This window comes from Chrysemys picta, chromosome 12, assembly GCF_011386835.1.
Source record: "Chrysemys picta bellii isolate R12L10 chromosome 12, ASM1138683v2, whole genome shotgun sequence".
Taxonomy (NCBI): Eukaryota; Metazoa; Chordata; order Testudines; family Emydidae; genus Chrysemys; species Chrysemys picta.
This window is the reverse complement of record NC_088802.1, coordinates 25837782-25857113: the sequence shown is the minus strand read 5'-3', so window position 1 is coordinate 25857113 and position 19332 is coordinate 25837782. Positions and strand designations below refer to the sequence as shown.

Genomic DNA, 19332 nt, shown 5'->3' with positions numbered 1-19332 from the left:
CGATGGGCCTGTACCTCTGCACCCACCACAGCGCTGTTCTTGTGTCCAGCTGGCTGGTGTAGCTCCCTGCCCAGCTGCTCTGTTTTCTGGAGAAGCCGTGCCTGCTCTCACTGACATAATTTCATGTCTTTCCACAAGGCCTCTGGGCTCTCCTGCTTTATATGTGTCTCAGAGCCGGCTTCATTCCACATTCGATCTTAAGCTGGTTCTGGAGATTAGTCAACTCCTTCTGCAACAACAAGCACTGCTGTTCCCTGGTCGCCTTCCAGTGCTGAGACGGGCTCCTTCCAGTGCTCCTGTTGGATGGCTTGGGCTGAGATCCAGTCCCTTGTCAGTGCATCTCCTCTAGCTCCTGCAGGGCCTCAGCCTTTGGGCCTGGAGGGTGCTCAGCTGTGCAAGGCCTTCTGCCCTGCTCCCCTCAGCTGCAGCAACCTTTTCTTCTAGCTCTTCCCAGTCCATTAGTGAGTGGGTGTGCTGGGTATCTGTAGAGGACACGGCCACTAGTGCAGCTTCCTTTATAGCCAGCACCTCTGTATCTGTGCCTGTCGACATCCAGCCCTTCAGTGCGTGATCCACTTGTTCCGCTAAAAAGCCTCCCAGGACACCCGCAGCATCACTGCACTCCCCTGTGTAAATGCAGCCTCCTGGTGATTTATTGCTGGGCTCTCTCTTATCGCACACACCAGAGCCCTCAGCCTGCACCTCTGCCTCTCCTGAGCCCTCAGCTTTTGTCTGTCTAGTTCTTTAACTTATTCCAGGAGCTGTTCCTTCTCCTCTATTAGCAAACGTCTATATTTGATCTAAGAGCAGCGGCGTATTATCACCTAGGCCAACAAGGCCTAGGCCTAGGGCAGCAAATTTGCTCTTGCCCCCTCCCCAACTCTGCCCCTTCCCCAAATCCCCAGCCCGCCTCCTCCCCCAGGCGCGCTGCACTTCCCTCCTTCCACTTCCCTCCCAGGCTTGCCGCGCTGGGAGGGGGGGAGAAGCGAGTTGCAGCGCGCTAAGAGGAGGCGGAGCAGAGGTGAGCTAGGGCCCGCGGGCGCGGGGAGTAACGGGGGGCCGGGAACCGCTCCCCGGCCTGCCCCAGCTCACCTCTGCTCCACCACCACCGCCATCCCCTGAGCACGCCGCAACTCCCCTTCTCCCCCTTCCCTCCCAGGCTTGCCGCGCGAAAGGAGAGGAGAGGAGAAGCGAGTAGCGGCGCATTCGGGGGATAGCGGAGGTGAGCTGGGGCCGGCGGGCACAGGGAGTAACTCTTGGGGGGGAAGGAGGGGGCAGGGAACCACTCCCTGCCCCAGCTCACCCCTGCTCCACTGCCGCCATCCCCACAGCGCGCCACAACTCCCCTTCTCCCCACTCCCTCCCCGGCTTGCCGCGTGGGAGCGGAGGTGAGCTGGCGGGGGATTGGTGGTTGCGGCAATTTTTTGATCCGCCCCGTCTAAGAGGTGTGATTCCCAGCTTATGTAGACGTAGCTGAGCTAGCTCCTAAAAATAGCCAGGTGGCCAGAGTAGCACAGGTGGCAGCTTCAGCTACATGCCTGAGTACAAACCCACCCAGCCCCCTTGGTGCGTACTCAGGCAACTGGCCTGAGCTGCCCTTCCTAGCCAGGCTACACTGCTACCTTTAGTGTGCTAGCCTGAGCAGAGCTAGTGCAGGTACATTTACATGAGCTGGGAATCTCACCTTCCAGCTCAGTTGCAGACACCCTCTGTTTCAAGTTCTCCAGGTTTCTTCCTTCTGACTGGTGTGGCAGGCTCCTGTGTCCCAGCAAACCCTGCTCTAGTTTCCCAGCCACACCACTCACATCCTGTAGCCCTTTCTCAGCCCCTCCTTCACAAGGCCTACGACTTGTTCAAGCCCTTTCAGTTTTAGCTCCTGGGTAACTTTCCTCTTGCATGGCTCATTTTCTACCTTGGCTGCCTGCAGCTTGGCTGCCTTGAGACTGTTGTTCCCCATCTCCCTGTTGCTTTGCACCTCCAATGGCTGAACTATTCTGGTCTCCAGGTGCTGCTTCTCCTCTAGGGCCTGGGCTCCTTGACCAAGGGTATTGGCAATTCCAACTGCCACTTCCTCTGTGTGGGATGGTGCCTGGCGCTTGGTACATTCAGCAGCTGTGAGTTTCTCTAGCATCTGAATAATCTCATCAGTCCTTTGCTTACGCAGGTGCTGGAGCTTTATCTCCAACGGCTGGGCTTCTTGGGAGCTAGAGCAGAATTTCTTCTGCCGAACGCCCTGTTTCTTTTTCAGAGCCTAGACCCGTTTGCTCTTCGTAGCCACAACCCGGTGGCTTCTCTCCTGCTCTGCAAGTAGCTCCTTCTGCCTGTCTTCTGGTCACTGGGCTTGCTCCTGTTGCTTGGCCAGTTTCAGTAACAAAACCTGCACCTGGGCCTGCAGGTTATAGAGCTGTTCAATAGCCCTGTCAGAGCTCTTGTCACACCCAGGGCCGGCTTTTGGCCAATTCCACCAATTCCCCCGAATTGGGCCCCGCGCTTAAGAGGGCCCCGCGCCCAGTGGCAGGGCCGCCCAGAGTGGGGGGCAAATGGCAGAGAATCCCTTCCCTGGCTAGAGGCACCTTTTTAATTTTTACTCACCCGGCGGTGCTCCAGGTCTTTGGCAGCAGGTCCTTCACTCGCTCCGGGTCTTTGGCCGCACTTTGGCAGCGGGTCCTTCAGTGTCGCCGAAGACCCGGAGCGAGTGAAGGACCCGCCGCCAAAGACTAGGAGTGCAGCCCGGTGAGTACAAGCCCCACATGTTTTTTTTTTAACGTGGTTTTTTAGTCATCCCTGTTGGGGCCCCGTCAAAACTGTTCGAATCGGGCCCCGCACTTCCTAAAGCCGGCCCTGGTCACACCCCTTGCCTGGACCACTGGAAATGCTGAATCACATTTAGCTTTTGCCTCGGCTCCCCTGGCCCAGAGAGCCGGCTGTCCACTAAGCTGCTGGTTGGATCATTTTCCAAGGGAGTCCTTTCAGGTTCTTGGGAGAAGCTACTCAAACACTCCCAGTTCCCAAGCTTTGAATCTGGGAGGGAGGCTAAGGTATCCCTGGTAAGCAGAGGGACGTCTAAAACCCATGGCTGGCCTCTCCCTCTGAAGCTTATACCCCAGGGCCTGCTTTCTTAGCTACCCATTTTACCCAGTACTAGAAACTCTCACTGCCCCATAGCGACGTCCCCGATCCCCTCTGCCCAAAATCCAAAGTTCTTGTAGGGCAGCATCTTTTTACGTGTCCCTTTTCCCTGCAGTCAAATCAAATTAACCCTGGCGGGGAGTCACTTTTCCCAGCCCAAAATGGGGTTCCCACAGTCCTGCACCTGACCTCCCCATGGCAGGGTGTCTTCAATAACCTGGGACTCCCCTGTTCCCCAAGTGTTCTGGGAAACCAGGCCAGTTTCCCCGTCATTGTTCCTGGAGGTAGTCCCATCTTATGTGCCCGTCCTGCCCACAGTCTGAGCACAGCATTGGACCAGCCCTGTCTGCAGTGGGTCAGGGTGACTCTTTCCAGTCACTGGCCCTCCTCAGTGCGTCGCTGTGGGTGCCTGGGCACTTCCAGCAATGGGAGCTGGAACACCCATGGCTGTTGCTGGCCCTCCAGACACCAGCTTGGGACAGTGAATGTCCCACAGTCATGGAAGATGTCTGTGCCGTGCTGCTCTGTCAGCCCTCCTGGGCAAGTCTCACAGCCGGGGTGACAGACGTTGGCTTGTGGGGTTTGTGCTGCAGCATTAAACACAGCTGTGTAGATGTTGTGTCTGGGGCTGGAGCCTGCCCCCACTTACTCCCTGGGCTTCAGAGCCCCAGCTCCATCCTGAGCCAGAAGGTCTGTACGGCTCTTTTTGGCGCTATAGCAGGAGCCCCACAAATCTCAGTCTGTCCACCCGGCTCTGAGACACCTGAGCCCCTGGGGCTCTGAGACGGTATCGGTGACCATTATCCTCTCTGGGAGACGCCCAAGTGCAGCTGCAGAGGGTCTGTGCTGCTCGCAGAGTCCAGGGGACAAATCGCTCTGAGCAGAGAGTTCAGGCTGGAGCCAAGACTCCATTTTCAGCCTGATTTTTGGGGTGAGATCAGGAGCGGAGGGGGGGGGGGGGGGATTTTCCTACCCAGGGCAAATTTCACGGCAGCTCTGGGCTGTTTCATAGCTGATGTCCTGAGCCCGTAACTCTGCGTTGCTGGGGATGTTGACAGTCAGTCATTGCAAGTCATGGGGTTTAGGCTCCTAAGTTGCTCAGACAGGTTTGAAGTGGAGCTGGGTGAAATGTTTTGGACAAATAGTTTATTTGCTGCAAAATATTATTTTGGATTGACTGAAACTTTGCAAATCCAAGTTGAGTTTGCTGAATAGTTTGAATGAACAGAAGAAGATGCCACCTGCCACTTCCCTTCTAGCCTTTAGCCCAGTGGCTGGACCCTCAGCTGGGAGCCCCAGGTTCAATCCCCCCGTGTGATGTGGGGCAGGAACTGGAACATGGGTCTCCCCCACTCAGGTGAGGGCTGGAACCGCTGGGCTCCGGGTGTCTGATGTGGGGCTCCCTCAATCTGTCCTGCTGAAGACTCCCCCTGTGTCTAAACACTGCCATGGGCACTGAGCCAGAGCGTGGGAGTGAGAATGACTCTGCAGCCCAGTGTGTCGGGCCCCACTTGGGAGCCCAGAGTCCAGCTCCCCTGCTCCAGTGACCCTGTAATTATTGATCCATAACCCCAGTGAGGGGAGGGGTTACGGCCCCTGGCACAGCAGTGTCTTGGGCATGTCGGTGCCCCCGTGCAAAACCCTAGTGCAGACGCGCTGCGCGGGTATGAACTGGGACTGGCCCCCGATGCAGCTTCTCCCAGATGGAGGGGGCAGGAAGTGGGGAAATGCCCCCTCTCCTCCCCACTGCCCCAGCCTCATTAGTAATGGCCCCTGTTCCCCCCATTACCCAGTTACACCTCCAAGCATCCTCCCACTGCCCATCCCCCCAGTGTCCTGCCCCCACCCAGGAGCCCAGCACAGATCCACTTCCCATGACCTGGGGGAGGGGCTGGGCTTGGCGAGGGGAGGGGAGGGGCCGGCTGTGGGGTTTGCCTGGATGGAAGGTGGTGCCCGTGGGGCCGGCAGGCATGGAGATTCCCACCTCCACTCTTGGGGCAGGGCTGCCTGGCCAGTGTATGTGGGGACGTTGCCAACCTTCTCTTAGTAACAAACCAACCACACACGACCCCAAAGCAACAGAGACGCAGGCCTGCCCCCTTCACCCCCTCTGCCCTCTGGCACCTGCCAATCTCCTCATCGCCCTTCGGCCCCTAGTTGCTGCCCCTCCCTTCCCCTTCCCTCAACCTCTGTGCCCACCTGGCCCCTGCTTCTATCCTCCCTGGCTCCACTTTGCCCCACCCCTTCCCTTCACCCCCTTTCTGCTCCCATGATCCCCTCTCCACCCCACTTTGTCACATGCCCCCTGCCCTGTCACATGCCCCTGCCCTCCACCTACCTCTGCCCCGCTGGATCCCACCCCCCTTCTCACCCTGAACTCGTGGGCTGGCACCTGCCGCCTCTTCCAAACTCTCTTTGCACCTGGTGCCCACCCATCACTTCACTCCCCTACTCCCTGGCCTCTGCTCCTCTTTTCCCCCTGCTCACGAATCCCAGTTCTCCCCTCACCCCCCTCTGCCCCTAGTGCCCACCCTATCTCTCACCCTCCTCTGTTGTCCTGGCTCCTGCTCTTCTCACTCCCCTCAGCACTCCTGGCACATGCCCCCTCCCCATCCTCTCTGCCCCCCCTGGCACCCAGCCCTTCCCTCATGCCCCTGTGCCCACCTCTCCTCTAGCCCCACTCTGACCCTCTGGCTCCTGCCCCTTCCCAAGCCCATCTCCTAACACCCTCTACCCACCTGCCCTGCCTCTCCCCTCACCCCTCTCTGCCCCCTGGTGCCCACCACTCCCCCCTCAGCCGTCCTTGTGTCTGCCCCTCTGCTCACCCCCCTCAGTCCCCCTGTCACCTGCCCCTCCCCTTGCCCCCTTCCTCCCTGGTACCCCCACACACACACCATCCTCTGCCCCCATCTCCCATGACTTCCCCCATTCCCTGCTTTCCTGGTGCCTACTCCTGCTTTCACATCATCCTGCTCCTAGCACCCACTGCTCCCCTCCCCCTTCCCTCCTTTTGCCTGTCCTATCCTTTCCCCCTTCTGTCCCCAGCACATGCCCCTCCCCCTGCCTCTCTGGCACCCACCTCTTACCTTGCCCTCTGTACCCCCCCCCCCATGCCTCCTCTTGCCCCTTGTTGGCCACAGTGCCTGCCCCTTTCCCTGCCTCACGACTGTCCCCCTGGCACCTGCCCCTCCCCCTGCCCCATTGCTGCCTGCCCATCTGCTTGCCCCCTCAGACTCCTGACTTTCACCCCTCCCCTCATGCCCCTCTACCCCCCCGGCACCCACCCCTTCCCTTGCCCTCCCACCCCGTGACCACCCTTTCCTCAACCTTCATTTGCCCTGATGCTGCCCCATCTCATGTCACACCACATGTCATGCCCCCCAGTGCCCACCTCTCCCCCACTCTGTCCTGCCAATTCCTGTCCCTGACGCCATCCCTCCCCTCACCCTCTGGCACAAGACCCTTCCCTTGCCCCCCCGCCCCCTGGTGCCTGCCCCGTCCCTTGTACCCCCTGCCACCTTCCCCTTAGTTCTCCCCCCACCCCTCCTGTCGCCCCCCTCTGCCTCCCTGACATCTGCACCCCTCACCCTCCTCTAGTGCCCTGGTACCAGCCCCTCTGTTCACTGCTCTGCCCCCCTGAGGCCCATCTCAACCCTCACCTCCATCTGCCTCCATGGTGCCTGCCCCTTCCTTTGCCCCCCTCTGCCTTCCCTTGACCCACTTTGGGCCCCCTGGTGTCAGACCTGCCTTCTCCCCATCTCTGCCCACCTGGTGCCCACCCCTCCCCACACCCTTTCCTAACCTTTGGGTCCCACCCCTCCCCTCATCCTCCCTTTGTCCCCCTTGTGCCCACAACTCCACACCCCTGTGCCTCCCTAGGGCCTGCCCTTCTCCACACCCCACTTTCTACCCCCTGTGTGCACCTGTTCCCTTCCCCCACTCTGCCCCCTGGTGCCCACCCCTCTCCTGTCTCCCCTCCTTACATCTGCCTCTCTGCTCAGCCCCAGCATCCCTCCTGGAGACTAGCCCTTCCCCTCGCCCCCGCCGGCACCCACTCCTACCATCATGCCCCTCTCCGCCTTGATGACTGCCCCTTCTCTCGGTCCCCTGTTTCCCCCTGGGGTCTGCCCCACCCCTTGCCCCCCAATGGCCCTCTGGCACCTGCCCTACCCCTCACCCCTCTTCCTCCCCTTGTCACCTGCGTCTTCTCTCTCCCCCTCCTTTTCCCCTGGTGCCAGCCTCTTCTTCTACCCCCCCCCCCCCCGCCTTCCCAGTATCTGCCCCACTCCTCCTCCCCACCCCATTGGAGCTCCCCCATTTCCTCACACCCCTGTGCCCCTGTTACCCGCCCCTTCCCTTGCTTCCCTGTGCCCCTGGGGTCTGTCCCCTTTTTCTTCCCTGGTGCCCACCCCTCCCCTCACCCCCTGGAACCTGCTCTTCCCTTCCCCTGCCCCGTCCTCCTGGTGCCCACCCCTTCCCTTGCCCCCCTTTGCACTTGTGCCTGCCCCTCCCCTCCCTTTGCCCCACTCCTCACCCCCTGCAGCCCCTTCGAACCTGCCTCCCTTCACCCCCGCTCTGCCCTCCTGGTGCCAATTCCTCTTGCCCCCCATTGCCCTTGTGCATGCCCCTCTCTTCCCCTCCTCCCCTCTGCCCCATCACCTGCCCCACTCCTTTCCTCTCCCAGCATCAAGCTGTCCCCTCCCCCATCCCTCTGCTGCTCTCCTCTCCCCTCCCCCACTGACACCTTCCCACCCCCTCCCCCGGCGGCGTCTGCTATTTCCTCACAGGCAGATGGGCCCTGACTCCCCTCAGGCAACGACACCCCCCCCCAGCGATTAACGGGAAGCAGGTTAATTTCCCTTTGATCCCAGTGACCAGCCCCTGCCCCCAGCACTGACTCTGTGACTCTCTCCCCAGTGGACGTGACTCTGGATCCAGACACGGCAAATCCCTACCTTGTCCTGTCTGAGGATCGGAAACGTGTGAGATTCGGAGACACACGCCAGGATCTGCCCGACAACCCTGAGAGATTTGATACTTGTTCCTGTGTCCTGGGCGCTGAGGGGTTCACGGGTGGGAGGCGTTACTGGGAGGTGGAGGTGGGAGACAAGCCTGAGTGGGAACTGGGGGTTTGTAGGGAATCTGTGAGCAGGAAGGGGGACATCACACTCTCACCTGGGAATGGATACTGGGCCGTGCAGCTGTGGGGTGGGAGATACCACGCCTGCACCCCCCCCTTGACCCCCCTCCCCGTGAGCGTCAGGCCCAGTCGGGTGGGGATTTTCCTGGACTATGAGGCGGGCGAGGTCTCATTTTACAATGTGACTGACAGGTCCCATCTCTTCACTTTCACTGACACCTTCTCCGGGACGCTCCGCCCCTATTTCAGTCCCTGGTTAAACGCGGTGCCCCTGATAATCTGCCCGGTCCCAGCTCAGGCCAGAGGGAATCTCTGTCCCTGACAGTGACCCCGCGGCACAGACTGTCCCCTCCCAGCGCTGCTGATCTTCTGGCCCCGGTGGTGGAGGCCGGTTACTGCAGCAACTGGGGTTTTTGTGCTGACCAGACGCTGCCAGTTTCCCTTTTCAGCTGGAGTAGAAAACCAGACACCTGGCAACCCCAGCACAGGCTGGGTGAATGGGACACACTTGCTGGAAGGAGCCAGACAGCTTCTCCCCCGCCCCCGCCCCTTCCCTTGTGTTTGCTCCACCACTGGCACAGGGTGATGCTGGTAAGAAATACTACCAGACAGCTAGTGGGTTTTTGCTGCCCTCACCTTTCCCCGTCCGCTGTCCAGGGATAGCAGATGGTGATGGATGGGGATCATTCACTCCTGTCAGAATTTTCTACCCCTGTGAAATCTCAATGCAAAATATGAGTACAAAGAAAATAAAGTTGCTTCAGGAAATTCATTACAGTTCCTCTGGGTTCTCTGACCACCACCTTCTTGAATGCTGTGTACAAATAGTGACTGATTGGTCTAATTCCTTGAAATTAGCAATTGAACATCATTTCTTGAAGAGTTAGCTGAGCAGAGTATGAGGGGAGGCACATCTTATGGCATTGCTAGGACTACTTTTTGTTTTAAACGTGATGCATTATGAACATTTTCAGTGTAATAATTCAGTTTTGAAAATTTATTCATGCCCTAAACATACCTTGATTATTTGAAAATAAATACCCTAAAATTATCTTGTGATGGATCCATTTGTGTTTTAATCCAGTCTGCTGGTGTGCAGGTGACATGGGCTGCTGAAGCTATCTGTTTTTCCTAGTTTTTAACACGGGGAAATGTTAATCTAAAAATAAATGGTTTCTTATCCAACCTAATTGTGTTATTATATGGGAAAATATGTCCGCAAATAGTAAAAACTATGTTGTATATTAACATATCTAACAAGACATAAAAGTGTGTTGTCACTAACAATTTACAGCATGAAGTGTCATGAAGAGATTGCTGGCAATGTTCATTTTTAAATTTCTAACTATGAATGCTCCTGCATCAGTTCCTGCAACCCCTGGCTAGCAGACCTCTGTGTGAATTAAGCAGCCTGCAGTCTGCCGGGGAACCTCCACCAAGTGTCTTTATTACCATTTATGATGCATCACAACATAGCAGCAGTTACAAGGAGGCCCCTTCCTGCTCCCTGGTTCAGCCTTTTATACTGCTGCTTTCTTCTCAGCGCTGAGCTAATGACCTCATCAGGCTCCCTACAGGTGCAGGTGATCCCCTCTACCCTTCCAAACCCAAACTACTCAGTCCCTCCTACTCTAACTGCACCTGGTGCCCAGTGCTCAGTGACGAGGGTGCTGGCTTCCAAAAGGCTCAGTTTGTAGCTGCTATCAGCCCCCGTCACACGGCCATGATTATGCAGGTGACCATGTAGTGAAAAAAACACCAAATGTAAACTGTTACCTCATTATTATATTCAGAACCCAGATCTGCCAGTATCTGCTCTGGACAGTCATGTTGATATATAATTTTACATGTCCTCTTTCCACTTCACATGCTGTCAAATTGGAGCATGTTAAATCAGTCCTGGGCACTATAACTCTCGAGGTGTCCACACTGGCAAGGCACATAGAGCGCCCCGACTCCGTGGTTGGAGCACTCCTGGTAATCCACCTCGACGAGAGGCGTAGAGCTTTCTGCACCCAGGCTAAAGCACCACGGTGGCAGTGTGGACACCCTGCTCTATTGCTGCGCTCTCATCGGCCTCCAGAAGTGTCCCACAATGCCTGTTCTAGCCACTCTGGTCATCACTTTGAGTTCTACTGCCCTGCCCTCAGGTGACCAACCGTCAGACCCGCCCTTTAAATTCTCTGGGAATTTTGAAAATCCCCTTCCTATTTGCTCAGCAAGGCGTGGAGTGCTCTCAGTGAATCTTTCCAGGTGACCATGCCTCCACGTGCCAGGTGATCCCCAGCTTCGAACAATGCTGAGGTGCTGGACCTCATTAGCGTTTGGGGAGAGGAGGCTGTCGAGTCCCAGCTGCACTCCAACCATAGGAATTACGATACTTATGGACAGATATCAAGGGCCATGACCAAAAGGGGCTATGACTAGGAAACAGTGCAGTGCAGGGTGAAAGTGAAGGAGCTGCGGAATGCATGTCACAAAGTACGGGAGGCAAACTGTCTCTCTGGTGTTGCTCCCATGACCTGCCGGTTCTACAAAGAGCTAAACGCGATACTTGGGGGTGACCCCACTGTGACATTGCACTCCATATGTTTTATGGAAATATGCTTATGAATGTGAATATGACATAACTGGAATATGCTTTATGCTAAATATGCCATGTAACATATCTCTGCAAAGGTTATGATCTATTGAATACATTCATTCTATTTGTATGCATGTATCATTTTCATATCTAAAGTTATGAGCATTGGCTCTATTCTAGTATGTTAAGTATTTGCCCTGGGAAACACATAAGGGAGGGTGACCCAACCTATTGTGAAGTTATGCAGCAGGCTGTTGCTGAGAATAGAAAAATGCAGGAGTGATGTGACAGCAAGATGAGGGAATGGAAGGAGAACACAGAGCAGCTCCTAAACATCATGGAGCGGCAAGTGGACTCGAGGCAGGCACTCATAGAACTGCATACGGAGCAGCTCCGCACCCACCCTCCCCTGCAGCCTGTGTCCCAAAACTCTTTCCCTTGCGCCCCCATGTCACCGCCAACACAGTAGATCATAATTTTTCTAATGGTATGTTACATGGGGCATTTAGAATAAAGCATATTTCAGTTATGTTATATTCATGTTCATAAGCATATTTTCATAAAGCATATGGAGTGCAATGTCACAATTGCATTAAGTGAAAGCAAGCATAGCCCAGGAAAGCAACAAGCACTGCTAGTCAGTGCATCATATGGAGCACTAGGTACCTACTAGCATTACAACCACTGCACTCCTATGCATGGCACCAAACATTACTGGCTTTCAGCATCAAATTGCTGCCTCAGAGCATCCCGAATCCTCACAGACCTGCGTTGTGCTCCCCTAATAGCCCCGGTCTCTGGCTGCTCAAATCCAGCCTCCAGCCACTGAGACTCAGTGTGACGCAGCAGGGAGTGGGGAGTATTGACCTGGGAATGTTGCAGGGAAGTTTTACTGGGACTGTCTGCATTGGGGATGGGAGACTTTCCTTGAGGGAAGGTACCTGAGCATGTAACATGAGAGGCCAGGAAGGGGGTTGGGGCCAGGTGACACCTTTGCCCGGGAAACCAGACAAAGGCTGGAGGAGGAGCCAGGGGGGGAGGCTGGGTAAGATGGCTGGAGGGGATTTCAGTTTGGAGCTGGCTGGGGAAACGGAGGGAACCCCAGGGCTGGGGTCTAAGTTCCCTGCCCCCCAGAAGGACTTGACTGAAGGGTCCTGGTTGTACCTACAAGCTCTGTTTGGGACTGTGTTCCTGTCGTCCAATAAACCTTCTGTTTTACTGGCTGGCTGAGAGTCACGGTGAATCACAGGAAGTGGGGGGTGCAGGGCCCAGGCTCCCCCACACTCTGTTACACTCAGCACTCCAGGTCGGAGTGAAACTTTCACCATTCCCATCACAAATATTATGCAGGGTACATCAGGCGACTATAACCATAGGGATGTGGTCATCGGCCAGGTCCAACTTCCCATACAGACATCGCCAGCAGGCCTTTAAACAGCCAAAGGCACACTCAACAGTCATTCTGCACCTGCTCAAACTATTGTTGAACCGCTCCTTGCTGCTGTCAAGGTTTCATGAGCCACAGCATCAAGGGGTAGGCAGGATCTCCCAGTGTCACAATGGTCATCACAAGGGATCTATTCCTGCAGACCAAAGAGGCAGACAGAGCACACAGTACAAAAACCATTGAAAGATGGTGCCAAACGTGGATGGAAGCAAAGGGGCTGCTGGGATGCAAAGAGATGCATGATGGGGCATTGGGACAGGACCCAGGTGCCCCGAGACCCCCCCCTGCCACCTTCCCACAAGCCTCAGCAGCAGAAGGGGAAGAGGTGCCCTGTGGGATAGCTGCCCAGAGTGCACCACTCCGAATGTCGCTGCAAATGCTGCAAGTGTGTTCATGCCATTGCCCTGGCAGCTGACAGTGGGAACACACAGCAGTGCTTTCCTTGGAACACTCTCTGAGGGGTGGTTTAACTCCCGGCGCTTTATATCTGCACGTGTAGACATAGGGCATGGCTATACTTGCAGATGTAGAGCGCTGTGAGTTAAACCAGCCCTCGCAGACTGCAGCAGGGAAAGCGCTGCAGTGTGTTCACACTGTCAGCTGCAAGCGCACTGGCATGGCCACATTTGCAGCACTTGCAGCAGCATTGGGAGCAGTGCATTATGGGCAGCTATCCCACATAGCACCTCTTCCCATTCCAGCGCTGTGGCTTGTGGGAAGGAGGCGGGTGAGTGCAGGGCATTCTGGGTCCTGTCCCAATGCACTGTGATGCATCGCTTTGCATCCCAACAATCCCTGTGCTTCCGTCCACATTTGGTGCCATCTTTCAATGTTTTTTGTGCTGCGCGCTCTGTCTTCCCTTTCGGTCTGTGGGAATGGATCCCAAACTACTGAGGAATATGCTGATGGGTCTCGCCAGCATGTCACGAATTGCAGTTGAGTTACTCCTTAAGCTACAAACTGACAGTGAGAAGTCCGACGATGATGTCGACTCGCATAACGCATACGACACGAGATTGCTTCTGGCGTTCATGGACATGCTCACCACCATGGAACGCCACTTTTGGGCTCGGGAAACAAGCATTGAGTGGTGGGATCACATCATCATGCAAGTCTGGGATGACGAGCAGTGGCTGCAGAACTTTCAGATGAGAAAAGCCACTTTCATGGGACTGTGTGCTGAGCTCGCCCCCACTGTGCGGCACACAGACACGAGATTGAGAGCTTCCCTGCCGATGGAGAAGCAGGTGGCTATTGCAATCTGGAAGCTGGCAACTCCAGTCAGCTGCCGATCGGTCGCTAACCAGTTTGGAGTGGGAAAGTCGACCGTTGGAATCGTATTGATGCAAGTTTGCAGGGCCATTAATTGCATCCTGCTCAGAAGAACCATGACTCTGGGTAACGTGGGTGACATTGTGGCTGACTTTGCACAAATGGGTTTCCCTAATTGCGGAGCGGCGATAGGTGGAACACATATTCCAATTCTGGCACCAGCCCACCTAGCCTCCAACTACATAAATCGGAAGGGGTATTTCTCTATGGTTCTCCAGGTGCTTGTGGATCACCGTGACCATTTCGTTGACATTAACACAGACTGGTCAGGAAATATTTTGGAACACAGGCCTGTTCAGGAAGCTGCAAGCCGGGACTTTCTTCCCAGACCAGAAGATCATCGTAGGAGAAGTCAAAATGCCCATTGTGATCCTTGGAGACCCCGCTTATCCTTTAATGCCGTGGCTCATGAAACCCTACACAGGGAGCCTTGATAGCAGCAAGGAGTGGTTCAACAACAGGCTGAGTTGGTGCAGAATGCCTGTGGAGTGTGCTTTTGGCCATTTAAAGGGCCGCTGGTGCTCTCCGTACGGGAAGCTGGACCTGGCTGATGACAACATCCCCACAGTTATATCCGCGTGCTGTACCCTCCATAAAATTTGTGAAGGGAAGGGTGAAAGCTTCACTCGGGCCTGGACCTCGGAGGTTCAACACCTGGAGGCTGAATTTGAACAGCCAGAGAGCAGGGCTATTAGAGGGGCTCAGTGTGGGGCTGCAAGGATTAGCGATGCCTTGAGGGAGCAATTTGGGGTTGAAAGCCACCAGTAATGTTTGGTGCCCTGCACGGGAGTGAAGTGCAGTGGTTCCAATGTTAGTAGTAATCTGTGTTTGCTACGTATGATGTACTGACTTGCAGTGCCTGATGCTTTCCTGGGCTACGGAATCTTTTACTTAATGCAATAATAAAGAATGTTTGCAAAGCCAAAAAATTCATTTATTGAAAAGAAAATTCAATTATTGAAAAGAAACACAACTGCTTGGGAAACAGAAAGGGCATGACACATCTGTGTTGTGTGGGACAAGGGAAGGGGGTGGGGTGGGGAACAGGACATTCAGATTTGTATATGTCCTGTTATCATACTCAGCCTTTCTGTCTGGAGTGCCTTGCAATGAGTGCTGCACTTCAGGCTGGCTAAAATGCATGGTGATGGGGGCTGAGTGCAGTGGGTAAGGGTCATAGTTTGCAGGGCTGGATGGTGAAGCCACAGGTGTTGGAGGCATCCGGTGGCAATAAGAACCCAGACGTTGGGGAAAGTGTGTTGACGGTGACATGGGGGCACAAGGGAAAGAGTTTTGGGACAAGAGCTGTGGGGGGGGGGACGGGCGCAGATGTGCTCCACCTGCATTGCTACAAGCGCCTGTATCGAGTCCGCTTGGCGTTCCATGATGCTTAGCAGCCGCTCCGTGCTTTGGTGCTGGTGATCCGCATTCTGCTGGCAGAGCCACCTTTCACTCTCCTGCCACTCCTGCACTTTTTGATTTTCATTAAGGGACTTCTGCATGACTTCATGCAGCATGTTCTCTTTGCTTCTTCGCAGCCGCTTCCTAATTATTTGGAGTCTTTCGGCCGTTGATAACAAGGACGGCTGAGATCTCAAGGTTGCATCTGTAAAGGCAAAATGCAACATTTAACAGAGGCAGCATTGTTCACACCAGACAGAGCAATAATTCGGTCGTACTTAAAGACAAGTACAGTGTACACAATATCAGAAATTGCCCATCCCAAAGTGAGTGCACATAACCCACAGGAGCCCCAAAATGGTGAGTAAGCACAGGGGCAAGGGGGGCTGATTGTTTCACGGTTGTACTGTCCTCTGGGGTTCTGTGCCTTGGGGAGAGCCAACAGCTGCAGGGGGCCCCTATACTGAACACTGTCCCCACATTTTCCACAGGATGAGTTCATCCTGGAAGATATCTCGCTGCTAAGGGTGACCTGGGAAGCAAGGGAGGGTCTTCTACTACAATGCGGCTTCCATCCTGGCCCATATGCAGCTTGCCTGTGTCCAGCAATGGTCCCCCTGCCTGTCACGGCACAGTGGCACGGACATGTTAGCCTTACTGAGACAAAGACCACAGTGGCTCTCCCAAGAAACCTGCGCAAGTGCATTCCCAGGTTCTGGCTGAGACCTTTGAAGAAATCACTGAGGCCGATTACCGCAATGTGAAAGAGCACATCAACACCCTATTCTACATCTAGGCATGCATGCAGCCCTAACCCTCCTCACCCCAAGAGCCCACACCAAACAACTTCCTTCCCAAAATAAAAGCCACTTATTGGGCACCTCCTCTGGTGTTTGTTCTTCCCCAAGCACCATCTGCTGCGACTGGCTACCTTCCTCCTGGCATGAGAACAGCTCTTGGCTGCATGCATCTAGGGATGCTGGGCTGTCTCCCTCCTCCTCAGCACCCTTGCTCCCGCTTTCCTCCTCCTCCTGCCTTGTTGAACAGGGCTCTGAAGCGTCCATGGTGGTCTTCGGAGTGGAGGTGGGGTTGCCCCCAAGTATTGCATCTAGCTCTTTGTAGAAATGGCAGGTTGTGGGGGCAGCACCGGAGCGGCGGTTTGCGTCCTGCGCTTTGCGGTAGGTATTCCGCAGCTTCTTCACTTTAACTCTGCACTGCAGTGGCCCCTTTCCATCATGTACCTTGATATCTGCCTGACGGTATTGTAATTCCTACGGCTGGAGCGCAGCTGGGACTGGACAGCTTCCTCCCCCCAAACACTGATGAGGTCCAGCACCTCACCATTGCTCCATACTGGGGCTCGCCTGGCGCATGGAGGCATGATCACCTGGAAAGATTCGCTGAGAGCATTCCATGCCTGGCTGAGCAAATAGGAAGGGGATTTTCAAAATTCCCAGAGAATTTAAAGGGCGGTTCTGACAGTTGGTCACCTGAGGGCAGGGCAGTAGTGATGACCAGGGTGGCTAGAACAGGCATTGTGGGACACTTCTGGAGGTCGATCAGAGCACATTAATAGACCAGGGCATCCACACTGGCACCCCGGCGCTTCAGCCAGGGCGCAGCAAGCATTATGCTTCTCCTGAAGGTGGATTACTAGGAGCACTCCAGCCGTAGAGTCTGGGCGCTCTACGTGCCTTGCCAGTGTGAACGTGTCATGAGGTAGGGTGCCCAGGGCTGCTTTAATGCGCTCTAACTTGCAAGTGTAGCCAAGCCCTTAGTTAAACCAGAGCAAACCCCTGTGTGGATGCTCCTCTTATTTCATTTTAAATACATCTTATGGAGGTTTACATTAACATGATTCCTAATTGACTTGAGATGAATGGAAATAAGCCTTGGTCAAACCGAAATGAGAGTGTTCACGCAGCCTTTTGCACAGGTTTAACTAAATGGATTAAAAAACGTATTTAAGGCTCATCGCTAGGCAGGCCGTTTGTCCGGTTTAAGTCAGACAGTGCTGGTTTTGGAAAGGTTTGTCCCTGTCTAATACCATATATGCTTTTGTCTGGTATCATTAGGGAGGACACCATTTTGCAGAGCTTGCCACGCTGCTTCTGCCAACATGACCTTGAACACACTGGTGGGGGCAGGGTGGCACACTCTGCAAAATGGCGTCCTCCATACAGCGTGACTTCACATGAACGGTGCCGGCAAAGTCATGACGGCGGTGTTGTATCCTTGGGGGCAGCAGGTTTAGGAAGAAATCACTGGAGACCAGAGAGCTGCAAGCCTTAAAAAGCAATCATTTATTTACACACACTGAACTAACCAAACCAGCCAAAAGTGGCTGGGCTATCCCCTAATAATCTAACTCAGTTGCCATAGCAACAACAAGGTGCTATTACCAGGACAACCAAATGCACAACATATTCCTCCCCCCTTAATAAGAACATCCCCTAAATAAAACAAATACTAAACTAGAGAAGGAGGGTAGACTGCCTCCATTCCTGGCTAAACCCTGGGGATTATTTTGCTCCGTAACCGTGGGTTCGCACTAGCTAAAGATCCAGCCATTGAGGAGGTCTTCTGTCTCTAGGTGGATTACGGTGAACTTCTGGTGTTGTTGCACCCAAAAGTACCTTTGGCGCAGGCCTGAGAATGGGCTCAGGGTTCATAGTGTGAACGGGTGAGGAGGTGGTATCAGCTAGTTCCGAGCAAGGGGGTATCTCAGCCGCCGGCAGTAATGGATGAGAACAGTCAGGAATAGGTGATTCTTGATTCGGTGTCTCACCAGAAGAGGTGAAGTCAGACAACTCAACTGAAGATGTGTCCTGAGGACTGGCATGACCTGGCAACAGCTGATCTACGTGTCGCCACCAGGTGAGATCCTCTGCATTCCAGACTGTGTAGGAAACAGGTCGTGTTTGAGCGATGATTGTGGCAGGGACCCATTTAGCTCCAGAAGTATAATTCTGAGCCAAAACTGGCTGTCCCGGGCTAAAGGTTCGGTCTTTTGCTCTAGGTGCCCGTCTGATGACTTGACATTGCTGCTGACGTTGCACAATTTGTCGGGGTTCAGAAGGTTTCAGCAGATCAAAGTAAGTGTGCAGCTGTCTTCCCATCATTAGAAAGGCCGGGGATGCCTTGGTCATAGCATGGGGTGTGTTTCTGTAGGAAAGTAAGAAGATGTCCAGACACTTTTGAATGGAGTGTTGTCCCCTTGCCGATTTCAAAGCTTGTTTCATTGTCTGCACAAATCTTTCAGCTAATCCATTGGTGGATGGATGATATGGTGCTGAAGTGATGTGGTGTATCCCATTTGCCTTCATAAAATTTTGAAACTCCTGAGAGATGAACTGCGGTCCGTTGTCGCTCACAAGTTGTTCTGGCAGATCGAAACGACTAAAGAGTCCCCGTTGTTTTTGGATAGTACTCTCTGCAGTAGTAGGCTGCATTATAGAGACTTCTGGTCATTTAGAATGGGCATCTACCACCACCAAGAACATGCTTCCTTCAAGTGGGCCAGCGAAGTCAATGTGAATACGTTGCCATGGGTTTCAGGCCAGTCCCATGAGTGTAGGGGCGCCCACTGGGGTGCATTCCTGACACCCTGACATGAAATATAAGCTCTTGCCTTCTCTTCAATAGCACTGGCCAATCCAGGCCACCAAAAATAGCTTCGTGCAATTTCCTTCAGGCACACTATTCCACAGTGACCGGAATGTATCTGTTCTAACACCTGTGATCTCAGTGGTGGTGGGATAATGACACATCTCCCCCACAACAAACAAACAGATTGGATCGATAACTCCATCCTCTTGGACATGTAGGTAACAAGGTCGTGTGAGACCGGAGAGGTTCAGCGAGATTTGCCATGCATTACCAGGTCCATAACTTGGGTCAACCTGAGTTGCCTTCTTTATCTGAGTAGCAGTGATGGGTATATTCTCTACCTGTTCAAAGTAGAAGATTTCCCTCACCACAAACAGTGGCAATTTAGCAGCCTGTCCATTGAGCTCCACCTTAACATCCATAGTGCCCAACATGGGCACAGCTTCTCCCGTATACGTCTTCAGAACAGTTTTTGTTGCCTTAAGTGGAAGATGCTGTAGCTTTTCTTTATACACAGTCTCGGAGACCAGCGAGACGGCTGCATCGGTGTCCAGTTCCATGCATATAGGTTTGCCATCCAACAACGGGGTTACCCAGTATTCATGTGAGCCCACTGCCAAAGACAAAACGTGGAGTGGCACTTCTTCTTGCGATGAGGTGTCACCTTGGTCATCCTGGATCTGCTCTAGG

General features: G+C 54.3%; 1 protein-coding gene across 1 annotated transcript in view; it reads left to right on the top strand.

Moving 5' to 3' along the window:
* LOC101947390 (butyrophilin subfamily 1 member A1-like) overlaps positions 1 to 9023 on the top strand; it is a 48977-nt gene extending 39954 nt beyond the window's left edge. Inside the window, exon 9 of the mRNA XM_065562388.1 lies at positions 8021 to 9023. Within this exon, the coding sequence (XP_065418460.1) occupies positions 8021 to 8591 (571 nt within the window). The 3' untranslated portion in view covers positions 8592 to 9023. The remainder of the gene's footprint in view (positions 1 to 8020) is intronic.
* The last annotated feature ends 10309 nt before the right edge of the window (positions 9024 to 19332 follow it).